Source organism: Trichomonas vaginalis, chromosome V (assembly GCF_026262505.1).
Source record: "Trichomonas vaginalis G3 chromosome V, whole genome shotgun sequence".
Taxonomy (NCBI): domain Eukaryota; phylum Parabasalia; order Trichomonadida; family Trichomonadidae; genus Trichomonas; species Trichomonas vaginalis.
The window spans coordinates 14,581,214-14,602,657 of record NC_067207.1 but is presented as its reverse complement, the minus strand read 5'-3'; the positions used below and the strand labels follow the sequence as shown (position 1 = coordinate 14,602,657).

The 21,444-nt window shown below is 35.3% G+C and overlaps 9 protein-coding genes across 9 annotated transcripts, besides 5 other annotated features; 6 read left to right on the top strand and 3 right to left on the bottom strand.

Annotated features, from left to right (window-relative positions):
- Positions 1-23: 23 nt before the first annotated feature.
- Positions 24-61: a mobile genetic element.
- Positions 24-61: a terminal%2Cinverted (terminal inverted repeat of Banshee-A3 transposon ID:TVAGG3_0336200).
- Positions 62-1,238: 1,177 nt separating this feature from the next.
- Positions 1,239-1,275: a mobile genetic element.
- Positions 1,239-1,275: a terminal%2Cinverted (terminal inverted repeat of Banshee-A3 transposon ID:TVAGG3_0336190).
- Positions 1,276-4,929: 3,654 nt separating this feature from the next.
- Positions 4,930-5,604, top strand: TVAGG3_0336180 (structural constituent of cell wall; the record flags this gene model as incomplete). The annotated part of the gene is made up of 1 exon (XM_001579371.1): positions 4,930-5,604. The coding sequence occupies one exon, from the start codon at positions 4,930-4,932 to the stop codon at positions 5,602-5,604; it is 675 nt and encodes a 224-aa protein (XP_001579421.1).
- A 339-nt stretch (positions 5,605-5,943) lies between these two features.
- TVAGG3_0336170 (ribonuclease inhibitor domain-containing protein) lies at positions 5,944-6,159 on the top strand (the record flags this gene model as incomplete). Its single annotated transcript, XM_001579372.1, has 1 exon — positions 5,944-6,159. One exon carries the CDS (start codon positions 5,944-5,946, stop codon positions 6,157-6,159), a length of 216 nt encoding a protein of 71 aa, XP_001579422.1.
- A 33-nt stretch (positions 6,160-6,192) lies between these two features.
- On the top strand, positions 6,193-6,996 carry TVAGG3_0336160 (ribonuclease inhibitor domain-containing protein; the record flags this gene model as incomplete). The annotated part of the gene is made up of 1 exon (XM_001579373.1): positions 6,193-6,996. One exon carries the CDS (start codon positions 6,193-6,195, stop codon positions 6,994-6,996), a length of 804 nt encoding a protein of 267 aa, XP_001579423.1.
- Positions 6,997-7,348: 352 nt separating this feature from the next.
- On the top strand, positions 7,349-9,475 carry TVAGG3_0336150 (HSP70 NBD domain-containing protein; the record flags this gene model as incomplete). The annotated part of the gene is made up of 1 exon (XM_001579374.2): positions 7,349-9,475. The coding sequence occupies one exon, from the start codon at positions 7,349-7,351 to the stop codon at positions 9,473-9,475; it is 2,127 nt and encodes a 708-aa protein (XP_001579424.1).
- A 295-nt stretch (positions 9,476-9,770) lies between these two features.
- TVAGG3_0336140 lies at positions 9,771-13,904 on the bottom strand (the record flags this gene model as incomplete). Its single annotated transcript, XM_001579375.2, has 1 exon — positions 9,771-13,904. One exon carries the CDS (start codon positions 13,902-13,904, stop codon positions 9,771-9,773), a length of 4,134 nt encoding a protein of 1,377 aa, XP_001579425.1.
- Positions 13,905-15,129: 1,225 nt separating this feature from the next.
- Positions 15,130-16,549, top strand: TVAGG3_0336130 (cellular component assembly; the record flags this gene model as incomplete). Its single annotated transcript, XM_001579376.1, has 1 exon — positions 15,132-16,430. The coding sequence occupies one exon, from the start codon at positions 15,132-15,134 to the stop codon at positions 16,428-16,430; it is 1,299 nt and encodes a 432-aa protein (XP_001579426.1).
- A 360-nt stretch (positions 16,550-16,909) lies between these two features.
- On the top strand, positions 16,910-18,064 carry TVAGG3_0336120 (maturation of LSU-rRNA; the record flags this gene model as incomplete). The annotated part of the gene is made up of 1 exon (XM_001579377.1): positions 16,910-18,064. The coding sequence occupies one exon, from the start codon at positions 16,910-16,912 to the stop codon at positions 18,062-18,064; it is 1,155 nt and encodes a 384-aa protein (XP_001579427.1).
- Positions 18,065-18,143: 79 nt separating this feature from the next.
- On the bottom strand, positions 18,144-18,687 carry TVAGG3_0336110 (tautomerase/MIF superfamily; the record flags this gene model as incomplete). The annotated part of the gene is made up of 1 exon (XM_001579378.2): positions 18,203-18,661. One exon carries the CDS (start codon positions 18,659-18,661, stop codon positions 18,203-18,205), a length of 459 nt encoding a protein of 152 aa, XP_001579428.1.
- A 146-nt stretch (positions 18,688-18,833) lies between these two features.
- Positions 18,834-18,863: a mobile genetic element.
- A 1,267-nt stretch (positions 18,864-20,130) lies between these two features.
- Positions 20,131-21,294, bottom strand: TVAGG3_0336090 (protein of unknown function (DUF3447); the record flags this gene model as incomplete). Its single annotated transcript, XM_001579379.1, has 1 exon — positions 20,131-21,294. One exon carries the CDS (start codon positions 21,292-21,294, stop codon positions 20,131-20,133), a length of 1,164 nt encoding a protein of 387 aa, XP_001579429.1.
- Between the last annotated feature and the right edge of the window lie 150 nt (positions 21,295-21,444).

Below are 21,444 nucleotides of genomic sequence, written 5' to 3'. Positions count from 1 at the left end.
ACCTTCAACGATATATGTTGTCTTGTTGTAAACAGAAATTCATCAAAAGTGACACCTCAGAAAAGCTAAAATATTGAATTTTTGGAACTTTTGATAGAGCACGTTTTTAAATATTAATTAAAGTAAATGTATATTTTGTAAAGATTCTTTTTAATAAAAAATAAAATTTTGAAGAAGAACACAAAATCTTCTGAAAAATAATATCACATAAACTCATATTATTTTCTAATATATAACTATTTTATATAAAAATCAAATTCAATGATCTTAAAAGCGAAGGATAAACCTCAAAATTTACGAATATAATGAGTGGGAATATAATGCTTATCTATCATAAAACCATATGAAATATCAATTTTTGCTTTACGCCTAATTTTTGACGACAATTAGCAAAAAATGTTAAATGTTAACACTCAGTCCATTTGAATATGAAAAATAAAATTGACTTTGATTAAATGTTTTTATTTATCATGCAATTCTTCTTGCGACCAAAGATTTGAATAAAAGTTCAAAAAATAAGATAGCTTAAAAAATAATATACGGTAGTGTTTACTAATAGATGAATAGTATATAAATTCTATTAAAATGGATTTGATCCAAAAAAATATATAAAATTTGATCATAAATAAAATCGTTTTAAATTACTTCTTCATTTAAATTATAACAATTATTTTTGGTTTTATATTTTTTTGGATCAAATCCATTTTAATAGAATTTATATACTATTCATCTATTAGTAAACACTACCGTATATTATTTTTTAAGCTATCTTATTTTTTGAACTTTTATTCAAATCTTTGGTCGCAAGAAGAATTGCATGATAAATAAAAACATTTAATCAAAGTCAATTTTATTTTTCATATTCAAATGGACTGAGTGTTAACATTTAACATTTTTTGCTAATTGTCGTCAAAAATTAGGCGTAAAGCAAAAATTGATATTTCATATGGTTTTATGATAGATAAGCATTATATTCCCACTCATTATATTCGTAAATTTTGAGGTTTATCCTTCGCTTTTAAGATCATTGAATTTGATTTTTATATAAAATAGTTATATATTAGAAAATAATATGAGTTTATGTGATATTATTTTTCAGAAGATTTCATTCTATATGCCTATGAAAAGTACTCTCAAAACTAACTTTTTCCTAATTATAATTAAATCTAGAATAGTGTATTATGCTTAGTATTATTTCATTTTTCTCATTCAATTTAGAATTTACAAATGTCAAAAAATTGAGAGCTGTCACTTTTGATGAATTTCTGTTTATTACAGTCTATATCAGACCTCCTTTCTTTTTGATACTTAACATTGTTCCTAAATCTTAGCCGTTAAGGCTGTTCTGAAAATATTTTTTTTTCGAAAAAATTCGAAAAAAATTCTTAAAATTCAAAAATCCCTTAATTCATGAGGATTTTGGAAAAAAGTTTTTAGGGATGCGTTAAACACGCCATTTGACCGGGCGTACATTTTTTTTGTTCGCCCAAAAATTTCGCCATTTGAGAAATTCAAAAATTAAAAATAAAATTTTAATCTTGATTTTTTTATTTTCGTGATTTTTTTGAAACTTACATAAGCGATGAAATACTTTTTTTAAGTAATCGTTTATTATATATAAATATATCTTAATAAATTTAATTCCTTAAGGTAGAGCGTGTTCAAATTTAAAATCTCATACAATATTTTCTTAATGGCGTATTTTTCTGAGGTCGCCCAAATAAAGGCGAATTCAAAATTGAGAACTCCAAGGCGTATGGCGAGTATTCAAAATGTACGCCACTTACAAAATATTGAATGTGGATTATCAATTTTTTGGCGTTTTCAATTTCAAATTTTGATATTTATGTTTATTTTATTCAGTATAATGCTAAGAATTAAAATATAAAATTCATAGAATTTTTTCTTTGAAAATATTTTACATTTTTATTAGACCACTCCTAGACTAGTCATCAGGTTATCCTCAGATCATCCTCAGACTACTCCTTAGACCCCTCCTCATCAGACTACTCCTCAGATCTTCCTCATAAGACTCCTCCTCAGATCTTCCTCCTGAGACTACTCTTCAGACTACTCCTTAGAGTCCTCCTCATCAGACTAGTCCTGAGTCTAGTCCTCAGACTACTCCTGAAACTACTCCTCAGATTATCCTCAGACTCCTCCTCAGATTATCCTCAGATTCCTCCTCAGATTATCCTCAAACTCCTCAGATTATCCTCAAACTCCTGAAACTACTCCTCAGATTATCCTCAAACTCCTCAGACTCCTCCTCAGATTATCCTCAGACTAGTCCTCAAACTCCTCAGATTATCCTCAAACTCCTCAGACTACTCCTCAAACTCCTCAAATTATCCTCAGACTACTCCTCAAACTCCTCAAATTATCCTCAGACTACTCCTCAAACTCCTCAGATTATCCTCAAACTCCTCAGACTACTCCTCAAACTCCTCAAATTATCCTCAAACTCCTCAGACTACTCCTCAGATTATCCTCAGACTAGTCCTCAAACTCCTCAGATTATCCTCAAACTCCTCAGACTACTCCTCAAACTCCTCAGACTACTCCTCAAACTCCTCAAATTATCCTCAGACTAGTCCTCAAACTCCTCAGACTACTCCTCAAACTCCTCAAATTATCCTCAGACTACTCCTCAAACTCCTCAGATTATCCTCAAACTCCTCAGACTACTCCTCAAACTCCTCAGACTACTCCTCAAACTCCTCAGATTATCCTCAGACTACTCCTCAAACTCCTCAGACTACTCCTCAAACTCCTCAAATTATCCTCAGACTACTCCTCAAACTCCTCAGACTACTCCTCAAACTCCTCAGATTATCATCAAACTCCTCAAACTACTCCTCGGTCTAATCCTCAGACTCCTCCTCAGATTATCCTCAAACTCCTCAGATTATCCTCAAACTCCTCAGACTACTCCTCAAACTCCTCAGATTATCCTCAGACTAGTCCTCAAACTCCTCAGATTATCCTCAGACTACTCCTCAAACTCCTCAGATTATCCTCAAACTCCTCAGACTACTCCTCAAACTCCTCAGACTACTCCTCAAACTCCTCAAATTATCCTCAGACTACTCCTCAAACTCCTCAGATTATCCTCAAACTCCTCAGACTACTCCTCAAACTCCTCAGACTACTCCTCAAACTCCTCAGATTATCCTCAGACTACTCCTCAAACTCCTCAGACTACTCCTCAAACTCCTCAGATTATCATCAAACTCCTCAAACTACTCCTCGGTCTAATCCTCAGACTCCTCCTCAGATTATCCTCAGATTATCACTTTACATATATATATCGATAACTAAATAATTACTTATTATACTTTCTTTATTTTTTTTTAATTTTAAAATAATATTAATATATCTTTCTACGTTTAATGATGAAAAGAGAAAGAGGAGTAAAAAGAGGAAAGAGAAAAGAAAGAGAGAGAGAGAGGAAAAAAAAGAGAAAGAAAGGAAAAAAAAAGGACGGCGATAATTTTGTATTGTTTTGTTATTCGGCCGAATGGCGGCTACTTCGTACCCGCCATTCGGCCCCAAAAATGGCGTATTATTCTATTTTTAAACGGTCGTGGCGTAAAACCGTCGCATCCCTAAAAAGTTTTTACATGAACATGTGTATATTATATGAAGTATATTGATAAGGTAAAAATCAAATTTTATTGCATATTCATCGAGAAAATAAACTAACGAATCCCTCAAAATTGAGAGGGTAATCCTCCTCCTCTCAAATAAACGTACATACGGGTGCACCCTTCAGGGCTTTTTGATTTCCAAAAAAATTTCAAAAAATAAAAAATATTATTAAAAAATATGAATTTGCAAGTATATTTTAAAATTTAAATTATTTTTGGAAAATAGAAATTATTTTATTTTAGATGCTAATCCTAATTTCATCAAACTTTTGGGTCAATAAACAAAAATCATAGAATTTGATTGATGAATTATGAAATAATGCATGTAATAACCGACGAAACGCTATTACTCTCACTAAAACTAGCAATGTTTGCATTTACACAAATAGATATGCTTAATGAAAGAAAGATTTTTGGTTTTGTAAGATACAGCTAGATTTTGGTGAAGCATTCTTATGAAAAATCCAATAGCTAGCTTTCGGCACTAACAATATCCGATAATGAATCCAAAATTTTGAATCAAATCAGAAATCTTTTGGAGATTTTTGTTTTTTAAAAAATCAAGAATGACATTTGGAATACTTTTTCGTTGTAGGTGGTTACGATAAAAAAATTTCATTTTACTTTCAATGTTAATCTTCCTCTTTTCTTTTATCATCAGTAAGGAAACCACCCATCCCGAAGACATGCCAACGAAATATCTGATCAACTGGGAGAACGATGATAAAGGCAGAAGAAAAGTTAGATTTACAATTCCTAAGACTAATGTTGAAGTTCGTTGCACTGTTATTAACGAAGATAACGATGTTGGCCTTGGAACAGGTGGAACGGAGCACCCAGCCATTAAAAAATACGACAAATTATTAATTCCAAGCCGCTTTACCTTCCTTAAACAAGAATTCAAAGTAAAATCCATCAGAAAATACGGTTTTTATCAATCAAAGATCCACGAAATCATATTTCCATACGCTTTAGAAAAAATTGAACCTTACGCTTTTTATGAAGCCGAAATCATTCAACCACTTGATCTTTCCAAGACCAAAATCTCCAGGATAGAGAACTATACCTTTTACCACTCTAAAATCAAGACAATTAAACTTCCACCAAATATCGAATTCATTGGCCATTCTGCCTTCGCTTTTTCCTACATTACAGACTTTGTTTTCCCAGAATGTATCAAAAGCTTACTACCATGCGTATTTTCGTACGCAGAAAAGCTCGAAATGGTTGACTTATTCACAACAAAATTAACAGAAATTCCAGAAAGGACTTTCGAGCGATGATCTCATTATCAACAATCCTTTTACCACAAACACTCACAAAACTTGGTGAAGGATGCTTCTATTATTGCGTTTCAATCGATTCTTTCGATTTTTCGGTTCAAAAAATAAGAGAATTTGGTAATTTCGCTTTTTACAACTGTTTCAGCCTCCAATCCATACAGTTTCCAGTTAACTTGGCTGTAATAGGTAGTGGAGCACTGGGATCTACCAAGCTAAATGTTTTAATCCTTCCTTCTTCGATTGAATACATCGGAACATTCGCATTTTACTCTTGCGTAGAATTACATGACGTAAACTTGGTAGAAACTAATATTAAAGATATCCCTGAGGATTGCTTCGCGTTGTGTAGTGTTTTGACTGATATTTTGTTGCCACCTGGAATTAATCGAGTTTTAGAGGAAAGCTTTTACCTCTGTACATCTCTTCAGACCATAGATTTCAAAGGAACTGAAGTAGAGTTCATCGGAAGGTCCGCTTTCGCTAATTGTAACAATCTATTAACTGTCTTGCTTCCTAGCGATATAGAAATACTCGGCCCGATGTGTTTTGCATTCTCAGCCATAAAAGAGTTCATTGCTCCAAGGTCTCTCCGCCAAATCGGTTACGAATGTTTCTTCGGATGTAATTATTTACAAAATGTAAACCTCTCAAATTCAATTGTGTCAAAATGAGGTGACTTTACATTTTACGGGTGTAAGAACCTTAAAAGTATTCAATTGAATGTTTTAGTGACATCTTTTGGTGAAGCATGCTTCTCACACTGCGAGGTACTTAGTAGCATCCATATACCTGTGAACCTCAAAGCAATTGGCCACATGTGCTTCTCAGATTGTTATAAACTGATTGAAGTAGATTTTTCATCGACAACGTTGACAAGCTTGGCCTTAGGCATATTCAGTAACTGCCATTCATTACTACAAGTTAAGCTTCCGCATACAATTACTGAATTTAAGGAAAATAAAAATCCTGACCGAGTACAAATCGGAGATTCGATTGGATTCGCCAAAGAAATGGACAAATGGGAGGAAGAGATCAAGAACATCACGAGACCTCTATCACCTCTCACTTACAGACAACAAGCCCATTTAGAATCCAGAGCTGCCTTCTACAATTGCTTTAAACTGAAGTCGATTGATATATCAGTTACGAAAGTGAAGAGTTTGCCCGATTTTACATTCTTTAATTGCTCAGATTTGAAAAATATCAAATTACCTGACGATCTATAGAGAATTGGTGATGGATGCTTCAAAGGATGCTCAATGGAATCAATTACCCTATCAGAAAGTGCAAGCGAAGTAGGAATTTACGCATTTTCTAACAATGAAAAATTATCCATGGCAGATTTCGGTTCCAGCTCATTGAATTCTATTCCAGAAGGATTGTTCTGCAACTGTACTAGCTTAGAAGCCATCATATTCCCTGCAAATATCGATCTAATCGGTCCAGAATCCTTCAAAAAGACGAAATTACCTTTTGTCAAGTTCCCTGAGACGGTTTTAGACGTAGGAAAGTCCGCATTCAGCGAATGTTACAATCTGCAAGAGGTAGATCTGTCTAAAACCAACATTGTCAAAGTAAAAGAATCAACTTTCTCTAAATGCTCGAAATTAGCGAAAGTTCAGCTTCCAAGTAGCCTCAGAATAATAGGAAGTGCAAGTTTCGCGCTTACAAATATCCAGGAAATTGCATTTCCATCCACATTAACTGTAATTGGCTCTGCATCGTTCGCCTATTGCTCCAACCTCCAGAAAATCATTTTATCCAACACAATAATCAAGGCAATCAAGCAGAGCGCGTTCGAAGGTTGCTTAAATTTGGATGAAATTGATTTGCCAACAAGTTTGGCAAATGTCGGCCAACAGATATTCCTCGGATGTTCTAAGTTGTCGAAGATTAAGTATGGAGGCTTAAATGACTTAGAAAGTGAACAATATTTGCCAAATGACGTAGAAATTAGTTTACCTGACTTGTTTACAGGATCAAGGTTCTTGGGACATGATGTACATTACGACAAAGTTAAAAAGATATATAGAATCAAGATACCTGAAAATAATCGCGAATGAAAACTTTTAAATAAATTGTTTGTTATTTAGATATGCTTAGAAAATTAATTTTTGATATTTTTTTCTACAGATTTGTTCCTAATTTCCTATTGATCTTTTCATTTTTTTTTTAAATCCATGTTTTAGACATTTGGTTTATGATTAATTAGTTATATTATAGATAGATATAACTTATGAATCAACTGATCATGGGATTTTCGAAAATACATGGATGATCAAAGATGATTTTTTTTATTTAGTTTACCAAAATTTTTAAATTTTTTGTTGCAAAAATTATCAAAATTGAAGTGATTTTTTGACACTTTTGGAATTTTAGTCAAACTCATTCTCAGAATTTTTTTATTTCATTTCTATGAATCAACCACATCTTGGCATTGATTTAGGAACTACGTATTGCTGTATTTTTGCATTTGATGAGAAAAAGAACATAAAGTTTTCGATTAGAGATGGTGATTCCGAGCAAATTCCTTCATTTGTTTCATTTGCAAATGAGGAAAGAATTGTTGGTAGAAAAGCCATGGCACAAATGATAACCAATCCAACAAACACCATTTACGACTCAAAAAGAATGATTGGAAGAAATTTTGACAATCAAATTTTCCAAGAAGATAGAAAGAATTGGATGTTTACTACTACAAGAGGTATGGAAGGATCCATTAATATCAATGCTACTATCAATAATCAGACAATCACCCTTCTTCCCGAAGAAATTTCCGGATACATTCTAAAACACTTAAAAGATACTGCAGAATTAGTAATAGGAAACTGTACCGATGTAGTCATTACTATACCAGCTGCTTTCAATGAAAGACAACGCGAAAAAACAATTTTTGCTGCACAAGAAATTGCCGGATTCAGAAGCGTCATTTTACTTGATGAACCATCATCAGCCGCACTTGAGTATGCACAAGGACTTCCATCAAATGCAGATGAATTAGTTTTGATCTTTGATTTCGGAGGTGGAACTTTAGATATCTCAATCGTTGAAATATTCAACAATCAATGTAAAGTTATTGCAACAAATGGAGATCCGCACTTCGGAGGCCAAGATATCGATCAACTTCTTGTTAATAGATTCAGATATGATTTTGAAACTAAAAATGGCATAAAAATTGATCAAACAACAAAAGAAGGCCAAAAAGCAATATTACTTCTTAAATTGTGCTGCGAAAATCTCAAAAAAGAATTAAATTATATAATTAAAGCTGAATTTACGATAAAAAGCTTCTACAACAACATAGATCTCTATTGCAGTATGAACAGAAGAGAATTCAGGACACTTTGCAGTGATTTGTTTAAACGAGCTGAAAATTTGGTTAAACAGAGTTTGGAGAAAGCAAAATTAAGACCAGAGAATATTTCACAGGTTATTATGATCGGTGGATCATCTCAAATACCAGAAATCCAGCAAATCCTCCAGGATATTTTTGATAAAGAACCACTTCACTCAATTAACGCTTTGGAAGCTGTTGCAAGAGGTGCTTGCATACAATGTTACAATCTCCATAAAACGAACGGATTTGAAAAGGAAATTACTCCAAATAAAGAAGAAGTAGAAGAAACTAAACCAAAGAAGCCAAGTGACAACAAAGAAGGTGGCAAAGAAAAGGAACCAAAGAACACAAGTCATGAAATTGAAGAAGTAGAAGAAACTAAACCAAAGAAGCCAAGTGACAACAAAGAAGGTGGCAAAGAAAAGGAACCAAAGAACACAAGTCATGAAATTGAAGAAGTAGAAGAAACTAAACCAAAGAAGCCAAGTGACAACAAAGAAGGTGGAAAATATAAGCCACAGAACGCAATACCTGTAGAAAGAATAGGCTTCCAAATAAAATTGGTTGAAACTGTTAGTTTGTCTTTCGGAATTAGAACAATAGATGACGGTTTCTCAGTTGTTATCAAAAGTGGATCAGTAATTCCAGCGAAATTCTCCCAATTATACGAAACAACTGTTGATGACCAAGATACAGTAGATGCATGCATTTTCCAGGGAGAAAGCCCTGTTGCATCACAGAATAGCTATATAGGAACATATAGAATCACTGGAATTCCAAAGAAAAAAGCCGGAGAAGTGATGATCAAAATTATTCTTTCTCTTGATCGAAGTGGTGTCTTCTCTCTCACTCCTTTGTTTGATGATAAGGAATTACCATATACATTCGTTAAAGAACTTTGTATTTCTGACTCAGAAATGAAGAATGTCAAAGATAATCTTAATCTGTTTAGAAATCAAGATACAATAACAGAGTTTTATAAATTGGCTGCACAGCTCACAAGAATTGAATCAGTTATCAAAAGAATTTGCAGAAAAGAAAAAAATTCTAACGAAAAACACGTAAACTTGAAGGAGAGAATATTTGATCTAGTTACTGACACTCAAGGAGGTAATCTACAATTAATGGACTACATCAGGTTGACAAAAGAAATTCTACAAATTCTTGAAGAATTCAATACTGAATTCCCTAATGAGAGGCAGTAATCTATCTTATATAGTGACTTCTCAATGATAATTTGTTCTATTATTTGTTATTATCATATACTATTGTTATTATGAAGGTAAACACAATAATTTTATCATATATTATTATCTGCTTTCTGATTTTTCAGATAATTACCCCTTTAATTTGTTTTCAAAATCTTATTTGAACAAAAATTTAATCAAGATTTCGGCAAAAATGATGTTATTCATCAAATATATTTGTTGAAATAAAAACAGTTAATTATAGTAAATACGATATAAACTCTTTTTACTTACGCGCTCAAAAATCCGCTCTTTACCAAGAAGTTGGTGGACCCAAGACAATGATCTCTGGTGGTCCTAGTCTTCTTCTGACTGGAGCTGGTCCGACGGTTGAAGAAAGAGGAACTCTTGGTGGTGATGTTCTGTAGATAGATGATGGGATAGATTCGTTAGATGGAGCTGGTGAAGCAGGAACACTGACATCCTGGTGTTCTCCTGGTCCAACCTTCTGCTCTGATGTAGCTGGAGTAACTGTATCGATCTTTGGAGCTGTTGCGCCCTTTGCAGATGAAACTTGGAATGATTGTGCGTCGCGTGAATTGTTGGAGTACATATATACTTGAGGAGCATTTGGAGCGTTTGGTGTTTGAGAACTGGATGATGCGGCTCTGAATGAAGGAGCAATATCTCTTTCAATGCGTGGAACTTCAAATGGTGGTGGAACTGATGGAATAACGAGGACTTCAACTCTGACAACGGCTGGGGCGACATCTTTCTTTTCGCCTTCGACCTTTCTCATCTGGACTGGCTGGAGAGGCTTGAAGTTCTCTGCTGCGAATGAGTGAACTCTCTCGGAGTTGCTGAACATGTAAACTTGTGGTGCTTCTGGCTTGGAAACGCTGGAAGCTGATGTGACTGAGACATTGAGTGTCTCGAGATCGCCTGGGATAAGCGGAATGCGCAGTCTTGGCGGTCTGACTGATGTGTGATCCTGGACAGCTGGTGTCTCTGAGATCGGTGAGAATGGAATGCCCGACCTCTCGTTGTTCCACTCCTTGAGTTGTTTGCGTCTGTCCTTCTTTGGTGCTGGGATTGTGATGTGATATGCTGGGCCGTCTTCGAATGTTCTGAATGGCTGTGGAGCACCGTACATCTCGAGGATGGCGATCTCGATCTCCTTGAACTTGATCTCTGGCTTTGGTGGTGGAACTGGTGCTGGTGGCTCTGGCTTAGGAGCTGCATGGATATCAGCATCAGCTTCCTGGTTCTCTGGCTTATAGCCTGGGTTGTTCCTTGGATCATCGACACGCCATGGTGTTGGCTCGATGGCCATGACCTTTCTGTATTGCTCTCTGTCCATCACAGCTGGTTCGTTTGATGGTGGTGGAGGAGCTGCAACTGGTGGTGGAACTTGCTTTGGAGGTGGTGGAGGTGTTTCCTTTGGTGGTGGTGGAGCAACAACAGGTGGTGGAACTTGCTTTGGTGGTGCAACAACTGGTGGTGGAGGTGTTTCCTTTGGTGGTGGTGGAGCAACGACTGGTGGAGGTGGAACCTTCTTCTGCTCTGATGGCTCTGGAACGTGGACGATCTGTGGAGCATATGGAGCAGCAACTGGTGGTGGGATAGATGGGATGAATGGTGGCGGTGGAGCTTTGACAGGCTTGAAGCTGTATGAGTATGAATCTGATGACTCTGTTGGCTGCTTTGCCTGTAATGGCGGTGTCATCGGCTGTGGAACTGGTTCCTTCTTCTCCTCGACTTTTGGAGGGACAACTGGCATAACCTTGACTGGCTGTGGTCCACCTTCTGGTGCCTTTGGAACCCACTTCTTCTGCTCTCCTGGTTTCTCTTCCTCCTTCTTCTCTGCGGCTGCTGGTGGTGGAGGAGGAGGTGGTGGGGGTGCTGCACCTGATGACTGGGCTGGAGGAGGTGGTGGAGGTGTGTGCTTTGGCTCTTCCCTGATCATGACTTGTGGTGGTGGGATGTTGATTGGAGCTGGCTTCTTTGGTTCCTCCTTGACGACAGTGACTGTCTGAGTGACCTTGACCTCTTCAACCTTTGTCTGCTGGACTGGGGTTGGTGGTTCTGCTGGTTGTTCCTCGACAACAACAGACTTTGAGAGTGTTTCCTTGGCATTCGAGTACTGCATTGTCTCCATCATCTTCTGGAACTTGACAGCTTCGATCTCGTTTGGCTCCTTGGCCTCTGTCTTGAAGAGAAGGCCTGGCTTCTTTGCGACGTCGCCAAGAATTGGTGGGATGAAGAAAACGTACTGCATTGGGAAGATCTTTGGAGCAAAGAATGGATCGATGAGAGATCTCTGCTGGATTTCTTCAAGTGGGACTTGCTTATCACGATCTGATGAAGCAAAGATGGATGGTCTTGCTTCAGCTGGATAATCTGGAAGAATTCCGTAGATATCGCGGCTTTCCTCTTCGATGAGGATTCTTGGATAGATCTTGTGGAATCTCTCAACTTCTTCTGTGAGGTAGCCATTCTGGGCTTCTCTTGATCCGTAGTACATATCTCTGATTCTTCTTGTACTTGGCATGTTGAGTTTCTTGATGGCCTCTCTGAACTGCTTCTGCTTGAAGTCGTCTAGGCTGGCGTGCAATCTCTCGAGATCCTGGAATGGACGGCCGACAGCTTTGAGATATCTGACGGCAAGTAAGCTCTCCCATAATTCGTAGAACTTGTCGAGGGATTCGATTGATGTACTGTCAACGCTGACTTCACGAACTCTTCTTCTCTGGATGAATGCGCCAAGTTTGTTGAAACCTTCGGATGTAATGTACTGGCCGGAGATATCGATGACTGTAATCTCTGTGAACTCTTCGAGAATGATGAAGAGGCTTGAGATGAGCTTGTTCACGTTGGCAGAAGCATTGCCTCTCATTGAGAAGCCCCAAAGCTTCTTTGGGTCGCAGCTCTGAAGGAATACCTTGAGAGTATTGAGTGTTGATGCTGTAAAGATGTAATCAATAGCAAGGTAGTGAACTGGATTCTCCTTGAAGAGGAATTCACCGAGAGCTTGGGCGTATTTGTCTGAAATCTTGTTGCCGGACCAGTCAAGCTCATAGATGATCTTGCTGCGTGGGATTTCGTTAATTTGGTCGAAGAATGATTCCCAATGAGCGGATGGCATGTTCAAGTTGGCAAAGGAAATGTTCATGTGCCTGTTGAACGATGCAAGAGAGATGAAGAAAGCACGAAGAGCGGCAAATGTGAACTGGCAGTTTGCGAGGTCGATTGTTCTGAGGTTTGGTGGGATAATGAATGGCTCAACTTGCTGGCTCATGTCCTGTCCGCGAAGGCAGATCTCAGAGAGCATGAATGAGTTGTAGAAGTGTGGGATGCAGAAAACAGATGGCTTGTTCCACTGTGAAAGGGAATAAGCTGTAAGGAATCTCTCCAATTCGATGACCTTGCTGGAAAGAAGTGGTGTGTTTGGTTTCCAGAAGCCATCGAAAACGATTCCATCGATATCAAGAATTTCGACTGTTCTGAAGCATCTGCATCTGGCGAGAGCCATGATGATGAGCTCGTACTGCTCCTGTGTAAGCTCGCATTGCTTGACCTGGAACTTGATAACAGAGCAATCAAGTTTCTCGAACTGGGTGAAGATTTGGATCCATGTGTCTGTTGACAACTTGCAGTTGATGAAGCCAAAAGCAAAGGTCTGTCCATGGAACTTGTCAAAGCGGAGTTGATTTGGTGTCATAGTTTGATAATTAACAAATCTGATAGTTCTGATGTTGATTGCGTGCTTCAATGTCTTGTATGCGACATGGCAAACATAATCTGGAGCAACGTTATCGAAGTTAACCTGGTAAACATTGGAAAGTGAGCAAATTGGGACATATAATGCCTTTGGATCTTCTGGAAGAGGAACATGGCTTGGGATTGTGATAACATGAGAGTAGTTTTGATCTACCTGCTTGAAGAAGTCGATCAAACTTTCTTCTAAAGCGGATTGAGTAGCAACTGAAAGGCAGTAGTAGCGACGGACAGAGATGTCGTTTAACCTTGTTTCCTCTAAGTCGTGTGATTTCATGTAGCCACGAACTTTGATTGGATTAGTATCGTCAATGTGCTGGAAAAGAAGGGCGCGTGATCTAAGGATTTCACCAATAGCAATATCAATGTGATCAGCAACCATGAAGAGACACTTATGTTTGCTCTTAAGAGTTCTTCTTGTTTCGTTGATTTTCTCAATGTCCATTAAGTCATAAGTACTGATAAAGGCGCCAATCTTGTATCCACGAAAAGATTGTGGACGAAGAAGGTATAAACCTGCCATTGTGACAACGATGACGCATGTCTTTTGTTCTTTTGTAGCGGCAGGCATGATACCCTTTTCAGCATAGAGTATAGGAGCTAATGGATGATGCAATTCTGCTGGGAATTGCTTGATGTCGGATTCCTTGACAAAGATTTTCTCACTCATTAGCAATTTATGGCTGAAAACTGTCAATTATTCTTTTTTATCTCAATTAGTTTGCCAGTAAAAAAAATCAATATTTCATGATTTTGGCGATGTATTTATAATAAATATGTATATAAGGTATCTTTCTTTCACGTTCATTTTCTTGAAATGTCTTCCTATAAAATAAATTCAATTTACGAAATGTCATATTTTCTAAATATTGAACAATCCTTCGTTATTTCATGCATGCACAATATTCTTCATTGAAACACATTGATTACGAATTATGCAAAATTCCTCAATGAAGTTTTTATCTAACTACTCTAGAAATGACTCAGCATTTAATATCCTATGTACCTTAAAGTGCCGAATATAAATGTGAAATTTCTCATAGTCGCCAAAGAAATTGATTGATGACAAGGCCAGAGTATCAGCACATTTTGATTAGTAAATGCAAGTTTAATCTGATAAAAAAGACAATGACATAATGAATGTTGCTATTTAAAGTCCAAATTATATATTACAAACTATTTTTCTTGTTAAGTTGTAATTTTGAGCAGTTATGCATCCAGAAATACAATTTGCTGTTTATATTTAGCTACTCACAACTCAATAGACTCAATAATCAAGTTAATGAATTGATTTATCAATAATTGAAAATTGTTATCGCATTGACATTACGTATTGAAAGCAAAATAGCTTATAATGTTATGCCGCAAATACATGATTTTTTTTTATTAAATGTGAAATATGCATTTATTGCTATGATACTAGACGAGTGATTAGAAATACAGTATCACAGCTTAAATTCATTATGAGCCTATTCAGAACAGAATGATTTCAAGAACTTCTATAAAATTGAGCACAATATTTTAAAGACTTGTATCATATATGTGCAAGTATTCAATTTTCAACATGTGACTTGTAATATTCAAGTATTCTATTCGTTTAGCCAGCATTCGGAGATCATTCCGACCACTTCAATACAAATCTACTTTTAAAAAACGGCAGTACTTATTGTTTAAGGAATGGTTTTGCTATAGGAGACATAAAAATTAGTCAAGGCCGTCAGAAAAAATCGGTATCGAGAAAAGTGACAAAATCCGAAATAAAAACCGTAATTTCATTTTGAGACGAAATCACATAGAATATTTCATATTATACGATTTAGTTAAATTGCTATTCGAGATAAAAATATAAAATTTTCACTTTTTCGTTCAATTTTTCGCATTCACAATTTATTATCCAATGACTAAGTTTGAATCTGTTTCTAAAACATCTATCATCGATTTGATAGGAATTGCGTTAGAAACAGGATTCAACTCTGCCAAACAGGTATCTGAGCTTATGGGAGCTGATGAAGAGACATTAATAGCACAAAGTAGAGCTACAGCTTATTTACCTTCAAATTCGATTACAAACGCTAATAATTTGGATGACATCATTAAGCATGCTACCAATAAGATAGAATCCCTTCTTGAAGAAATTAAAAACGAAAATTCAGCAGATTTATTTTTACAAATTGGACGTTGCTACTATATTATTGGAGATTTCCCAAATACCTACGCATCCTTCATTTCAGCTTCACGCTACGATCCTGAAAAATTCACAAATTCGGACTGGTACTATTTTGGCTCTTTGCATCAACACTTCACAGGTGATAATAAAGCACTTGAATGCTTTAGCAAAGTTGATCAAGGGAAATTATCTAAAAAGCAACTGAAAGATTTCAAAATGAGATTTGCTATTTCATATCGTCATTCGAAGAAAACTGACTTTGCGTTACAATTGTTTAATTCTTTACTGAACGATCCTCCAGAAAAATTAACAAAAGAGGATATTTTATTGCAAATCGCAATGACACATTACAAATCTCTAAGAATTGAAGATTCATTCAACCAAATCCAATCATTACTAAAAACATTTCCGAATAATCAATATCTCATTCGTGAAAAGGTTATTCATCAATTCTTGACCTGCACAACACAGGATTTGAACAGTATATTACCAGAAATCTTAGATGTTTATAAGCAATATCCTGATTATTACATCCAATTAGTTCTTGCCAGAATTTATTATTTTTTGGGTTCCTATTTAGTTTCGTACGAATACTTTAAAGGATGCCTTGATTTTTGGTCAGATCATCCCCCGTTTTGGGTTGCCCTCGGATTGCTTTATTTTCAAAATAGACAACATGATCATGCTGCCGTTGCTTTCCAAAGAGCTATTTACATGAAACAGACAAGTAGATCAGCGTGGCTTAACCTTGGTCTTGTTTTCGAAGAGAAAAGAGAACTAGAAAACGCTATAAACATATACAGAACTGGCGCTAAACAATGCAACCATCCGGACTTCATAAATAGGATAAATAGAAAGGGAGAATCAAATCTGATCGAAGTGGATGACAATGACTTACTCGAACAAGTTCCAGAAATGGTGGAAAAAAAGTATCTCAGAACAATTCCTGTTATAGATACAAAATTCATTGGAAAGAATCGTAGTAATGAGTTCATCGATCCATTATTCCAATCTTTGTCTATTTTTTAATAATTCAGCAAAATTTTGTTCAAATGTCTTGAAAAATATTCTTCAGCAATAGAATATGCCATTAACATGTATCTATTTTGTAAGTATTTTGTTTTATTTAAAGGGAAACGTGTATTTTATTCAATATATTTTGTAATTATGCTAACAACAACTATAACTATCTTCAATTTAAACTCACTCATATGTACAATAATGTGGATAGTTTAAAGTTCGAAATTAAGATTAATTTGTCAGAACATATTTAGATCTATTATTAAATACAATTTCTGCAATAGAATCAATGCTACTCTGACAGATAAAGATACAATTGATCAATGATTAGCCAAAATTCGAATATTTTTAGGGCGATCATATCCTCAAAATCAATTGAAAACAGCATTTTTGTCATTTTTGAATCCAAAAAGTACTAAAACATGGTTATTAATAACGAAACTTCAAAATTTGATATAAATTTTATGAAGTTTATCGTATTGTAAAATATGAGTCAACCTGATTTTCACCAACTAGTAGATCAAATAACACAACAATACGACCAGCTTCTAAAAGAAAACGTTGAGTTGAAATCAGAGCTCGCTTCTTTAAAAGCTCAACTTTCAGCGCAAAGATCTGAAACAAATAATACACCAAAAAGATCAGAGAAAAACAATACAGAGAATAAATATCAACTCACTAGAAAGTCTTCGAAACCATTTTGGCAGACAAAACTAAAAACAACAGTAGAATGGCAAAGTTTGCAAGTAGATTTTTCAGATTCTATCACAGCAGCTCATGTTTCATCGGATGGTATTTATTCATTTGGTACTGTAGACTCAAATATATACTTATATTGCCCAGATTCTGCAATAGTTACAGCAACAGTGGATGGACTTAAAGGAGCCATCAATTCTATTAAGTCAGATAGCACTACTGGAATATATGCATCATGCTCAGGTGATGGAAATATTCATATTTGGAGTCCAAAATCAACTTCACAATTTTTCCAAGGATTTAGAAGGCAAAGCATGGGCCAAGACGTTATCCAATGCAATACAATTCTACAAAAGCATACAGCTCCCGCCACTGATATAACATGGCTCGGAGATACCGGATTACTTGTTAGTGGCTCATGGGATAAGCAAGTTTGCGTTTGGGATGTTGTTCACTCCTCGTGTATCAAGTCTGATGACCTTAGACATCAAATAAATACACTTGATTCGTATCAAACTTATTATATAGCAGGATTGCAAAATGGAGAGATTGCATACCTAGATAAGAACTCACAGGATGCTGAAGCAATCACTTTCAACCACGGAAAGTCAATTGTAACAAGAGTCAAATTTATTGATGATTCTTCCTTCATCAGTGGTGGATCTGACTCTAAAATCAAAGAATGGGATATTAGACAACCACATCAGCCACTTGTAGAAGTTGATATCGACCAAGTTCCAACAAAATTTGATGTCAGAGGCTTCGACGTGTTGATTCCGTCAGAAGTAGGAAGAATGAGAATCCTTGACTTGAATTCGAAGGATATTACTCTAATTGAGAAATCTCCATTCTCTTATAGCATTTCCGAAGTCGTTTACCTTGACGATAACTTCTTCCTTGCAGCAAGTTGGGATGGACAAGCAGCAACAGGTAAAATTGCTCAGTAACATGTTTATATTTAAAATGATTTTTGTTTTTTTTTCTAAACTATTTTTTCTTTTCTTTTAAAAAGAGTATATCTTTCACATGAAAAACTTTTTTATTTGATAGATGTAAATAAACTCAAAACAAATAAATTTTAATAATTACATATTAATAGCTTCTTCATTAGCTGCTGCAATGTCAATGAGCTTCTTTTGCATATCAGCTCTATGGTTCATTAGTTTTCTATAGTGATACTTTAAAAAGTCGCAGATTATTCCGGAATATTTTTCGAAGTAGGGCTTTTCAAAGCGATTGTAGGCTTTTCCAATCAATTCGGTGTTAACTAAAAGGAAGAAGCTAAGTAATCCCAATTTGATATAATACCATTGAACTGGAAGATGAATTAAAGATCTGATAAGTTCTTCAGCTTTGATAAAGAATATCATAAAGAGCCAGTATTTGAGCCAAAGCTTTTCTTCTTCAATATCTGTGGATTGGAAAGATTCAAATGTCTTGTAGGCTGGAACTAAGTATGCAAAGACATTATAAATTAATAAACCGATGAATGAAGTAGAGAAGTCTGCAAGTATGGATGTGTGTCTATGTGAATGGCGAGCCATTTCGAAAAATGATTTGGTAAAATTTTGCTTGGATTTTTATTGAGAGAAATTTTACCGTACGTTAAAAATTCTCAAATGTTTTTGTGGAATAAATTACACCTATCAATTCGAAATCATCTGCCTAAAATTTTGTCAGAGCCATATTGCTTATTTCAGAGGAACATCATCGCAAGAGTAGGTGACAAAAGTGCATACTCTTAAACAACCGTCGGATTTCCGGGTGAAATCGTGACACACTTTCGTCTTTCGTAGGCAGTGGTGGTTGTTACAAAAGGTAACTTCGAATGTAGCGTGAAATCTGCAAAAAAAAATTCTGAAATTTGAATGGATAACACAAAAATTGAATAGTTTACGTCAATAAAAAAGAGAAAAATGAAGTCAATGTGTCTCGAACCTGGGACTTAGAGCAGCAATCACACTGTTTATCCCATTACACTACATGCATCTCTCACCTCAGTCAATGAGATCAACTATATGATAACTTTTTCCCCATTATATTCTTGTGGAAAAGTGACAAATAGCAACTTTGACCCTCTCTCAATTACACCTATCAATTCGAAATCATCTGCCTAAAATTTTGTCAGAGCCATATTGCTTATTTCAGAGGAACATCATCGCAATGAATTCCTCAAAAGAATATAAATTTTCAATATATATCTAAAGAAATAAGTTTAGGCAAGCACAGCATACTTTATTCAAGCACTAGAGATTCAATTTTGAGATAAACCTATTTGATCAGAGGAAAAAGAAGGAATTTATATTTTCTTACTCTGATAATAATGCGCATTGCATATTAACTATACCATAGATAATTATGCAATTATGGACTATTTATTTCTCTAATTGACGACTTGGAATATAATGCCGTAAATATAGTTTACAAATAGCTTCTTTAAGCTAACATAACTATTTCACATGTCAATGGCATAGTTCTTGATATCATGATTAGTAGAATCATCCAAGAATTGTAAGAAAGCGAAGATCATCATATACCAGTATTCTTGGATCTGAAATAATCAAAGTTTTATTCAGCAATTTTGAACTGCGTGATTTGAATAAATAAAGCTCTCGCTTCATCTATTTTCATTCATATTTATTATATATTCATCATCTCTATATATCTTTATGACTCTTCGGTAATCGTTGAATGGTTGTTCCATAGTGACCAAATAATCATCATTGAAGACAATTTTTTTGGTTGCTTTTTTTATAGTGAAACAAACCAATTGAAGATTACTTCTCTCCTTTTGCCGATAAATCCCGGTTGCATAAATGAAATCATGTTTGAATGACTTTCCAAAATATTGAATATGATTTTAGTTTGAGAAGTCAGAATTAAGCGAGTCTCAAATATTTAAATCAGCTGATCTCAAATAATCGTCTACCTAGGTCAGCATCTTTGAAAAAGACGGAAATAAATTATACAATATGCAATAAACTATAGAAAATTTTATTCCAAAACTGATTTATTAAATTCTGCAATCAACGGCCTTTTTGCCACCATGGGCTTTAAGAATTTGTTTGACTTCTTCATTACCATATTCAATTGCAACATCAAGAGGTGTTTGGCCAGTATCACCTTTATTCACTACTTTAGTTAAAGCATTGAGATTAGCTCCATGTGCTATGAGGAATTCGACAATTTCTGTGTTATTACACTGTGCAGCTGAATGAAGCGCTGTTTTTCCATCATAGCAAATTGCATTGATATCTACACCTTTCGCAAGAACATATTCGACAACCGATGGAAGACCAAATAATGGTGAACAAACGAAAAAGAAACTCTTTTGTTCGGAATCATCTAAGTATAGTTCAACGCCTTCCAAAAATGCTTCAAGATTAGCGTACATGGCAGCATCTTCTGCATCAATATCAAATTTGTACTTTTCACGCAAAAATGGAATAGCTTTATTGTTATGAGCCTTGACTGCAAAATTCATTGAAAGAAATGGAACTTTTTTGTGAAAGTTTTCCAGACAATCTTTAACAATATCAGGTTGTCCGCGCAAAAATGCTATGTAAAAGCATTCTGGTGTGATTTCAGCATGGAATTTGGATCTGAAATACATAAAACACTGAACTGATCCATGATAACTGCACATTGTAAGCAAATCATATCCTTCAAGGAATTCATAAAAAGGATTTTCCATTTTTTGCTTATCATCGAATCCGTCGGCTTCAGCAATTTCTGTTACTCTGCGAATATCATCGTCCATGATAGCACGATAAAGTGTGTTTTCTTTATGAACTTCAATGATAGGTTTGATTGATTTAAAATCCCAGAATTTATGATATGGGTCCTTGTCTAAGCGGATTCCATATTTCTTATATGCTAAATAGTTGTAAATTGGGTAAATGCCTTTAGCACCTTTTGGTTGATAATCGTGATAAATTGTTTGAAAAATGGCCCAATATGACTTTGCGTATTTGCAATTTAACTTGCTTGCGCATGAAATCAGTCTGAGAATATGTGATGCTGTAAGACTTCCTCTATCAATCAAGTAATATTTAATATTGCCGCAAAGTTTTGAAATTTTGTCTGAATCATAAATGTGCAGAGTAAACAATGCATTGGTCGTGTCTACATATCCCTTATTTGCCTCAAGGATCTGTTCTCTCGATAACTCGCTCATATCCGAAATGAAATTTCGTTTACATATTTTTATATTTGAAATAACAAGTAAAGAGATAATGTACATCAAGATTTATAATTGATTTTTGGAAAGAGGCAACGTTTTTTTTTCATTCAAATATTACTTTACAATTATCGTCTTTTGACTATT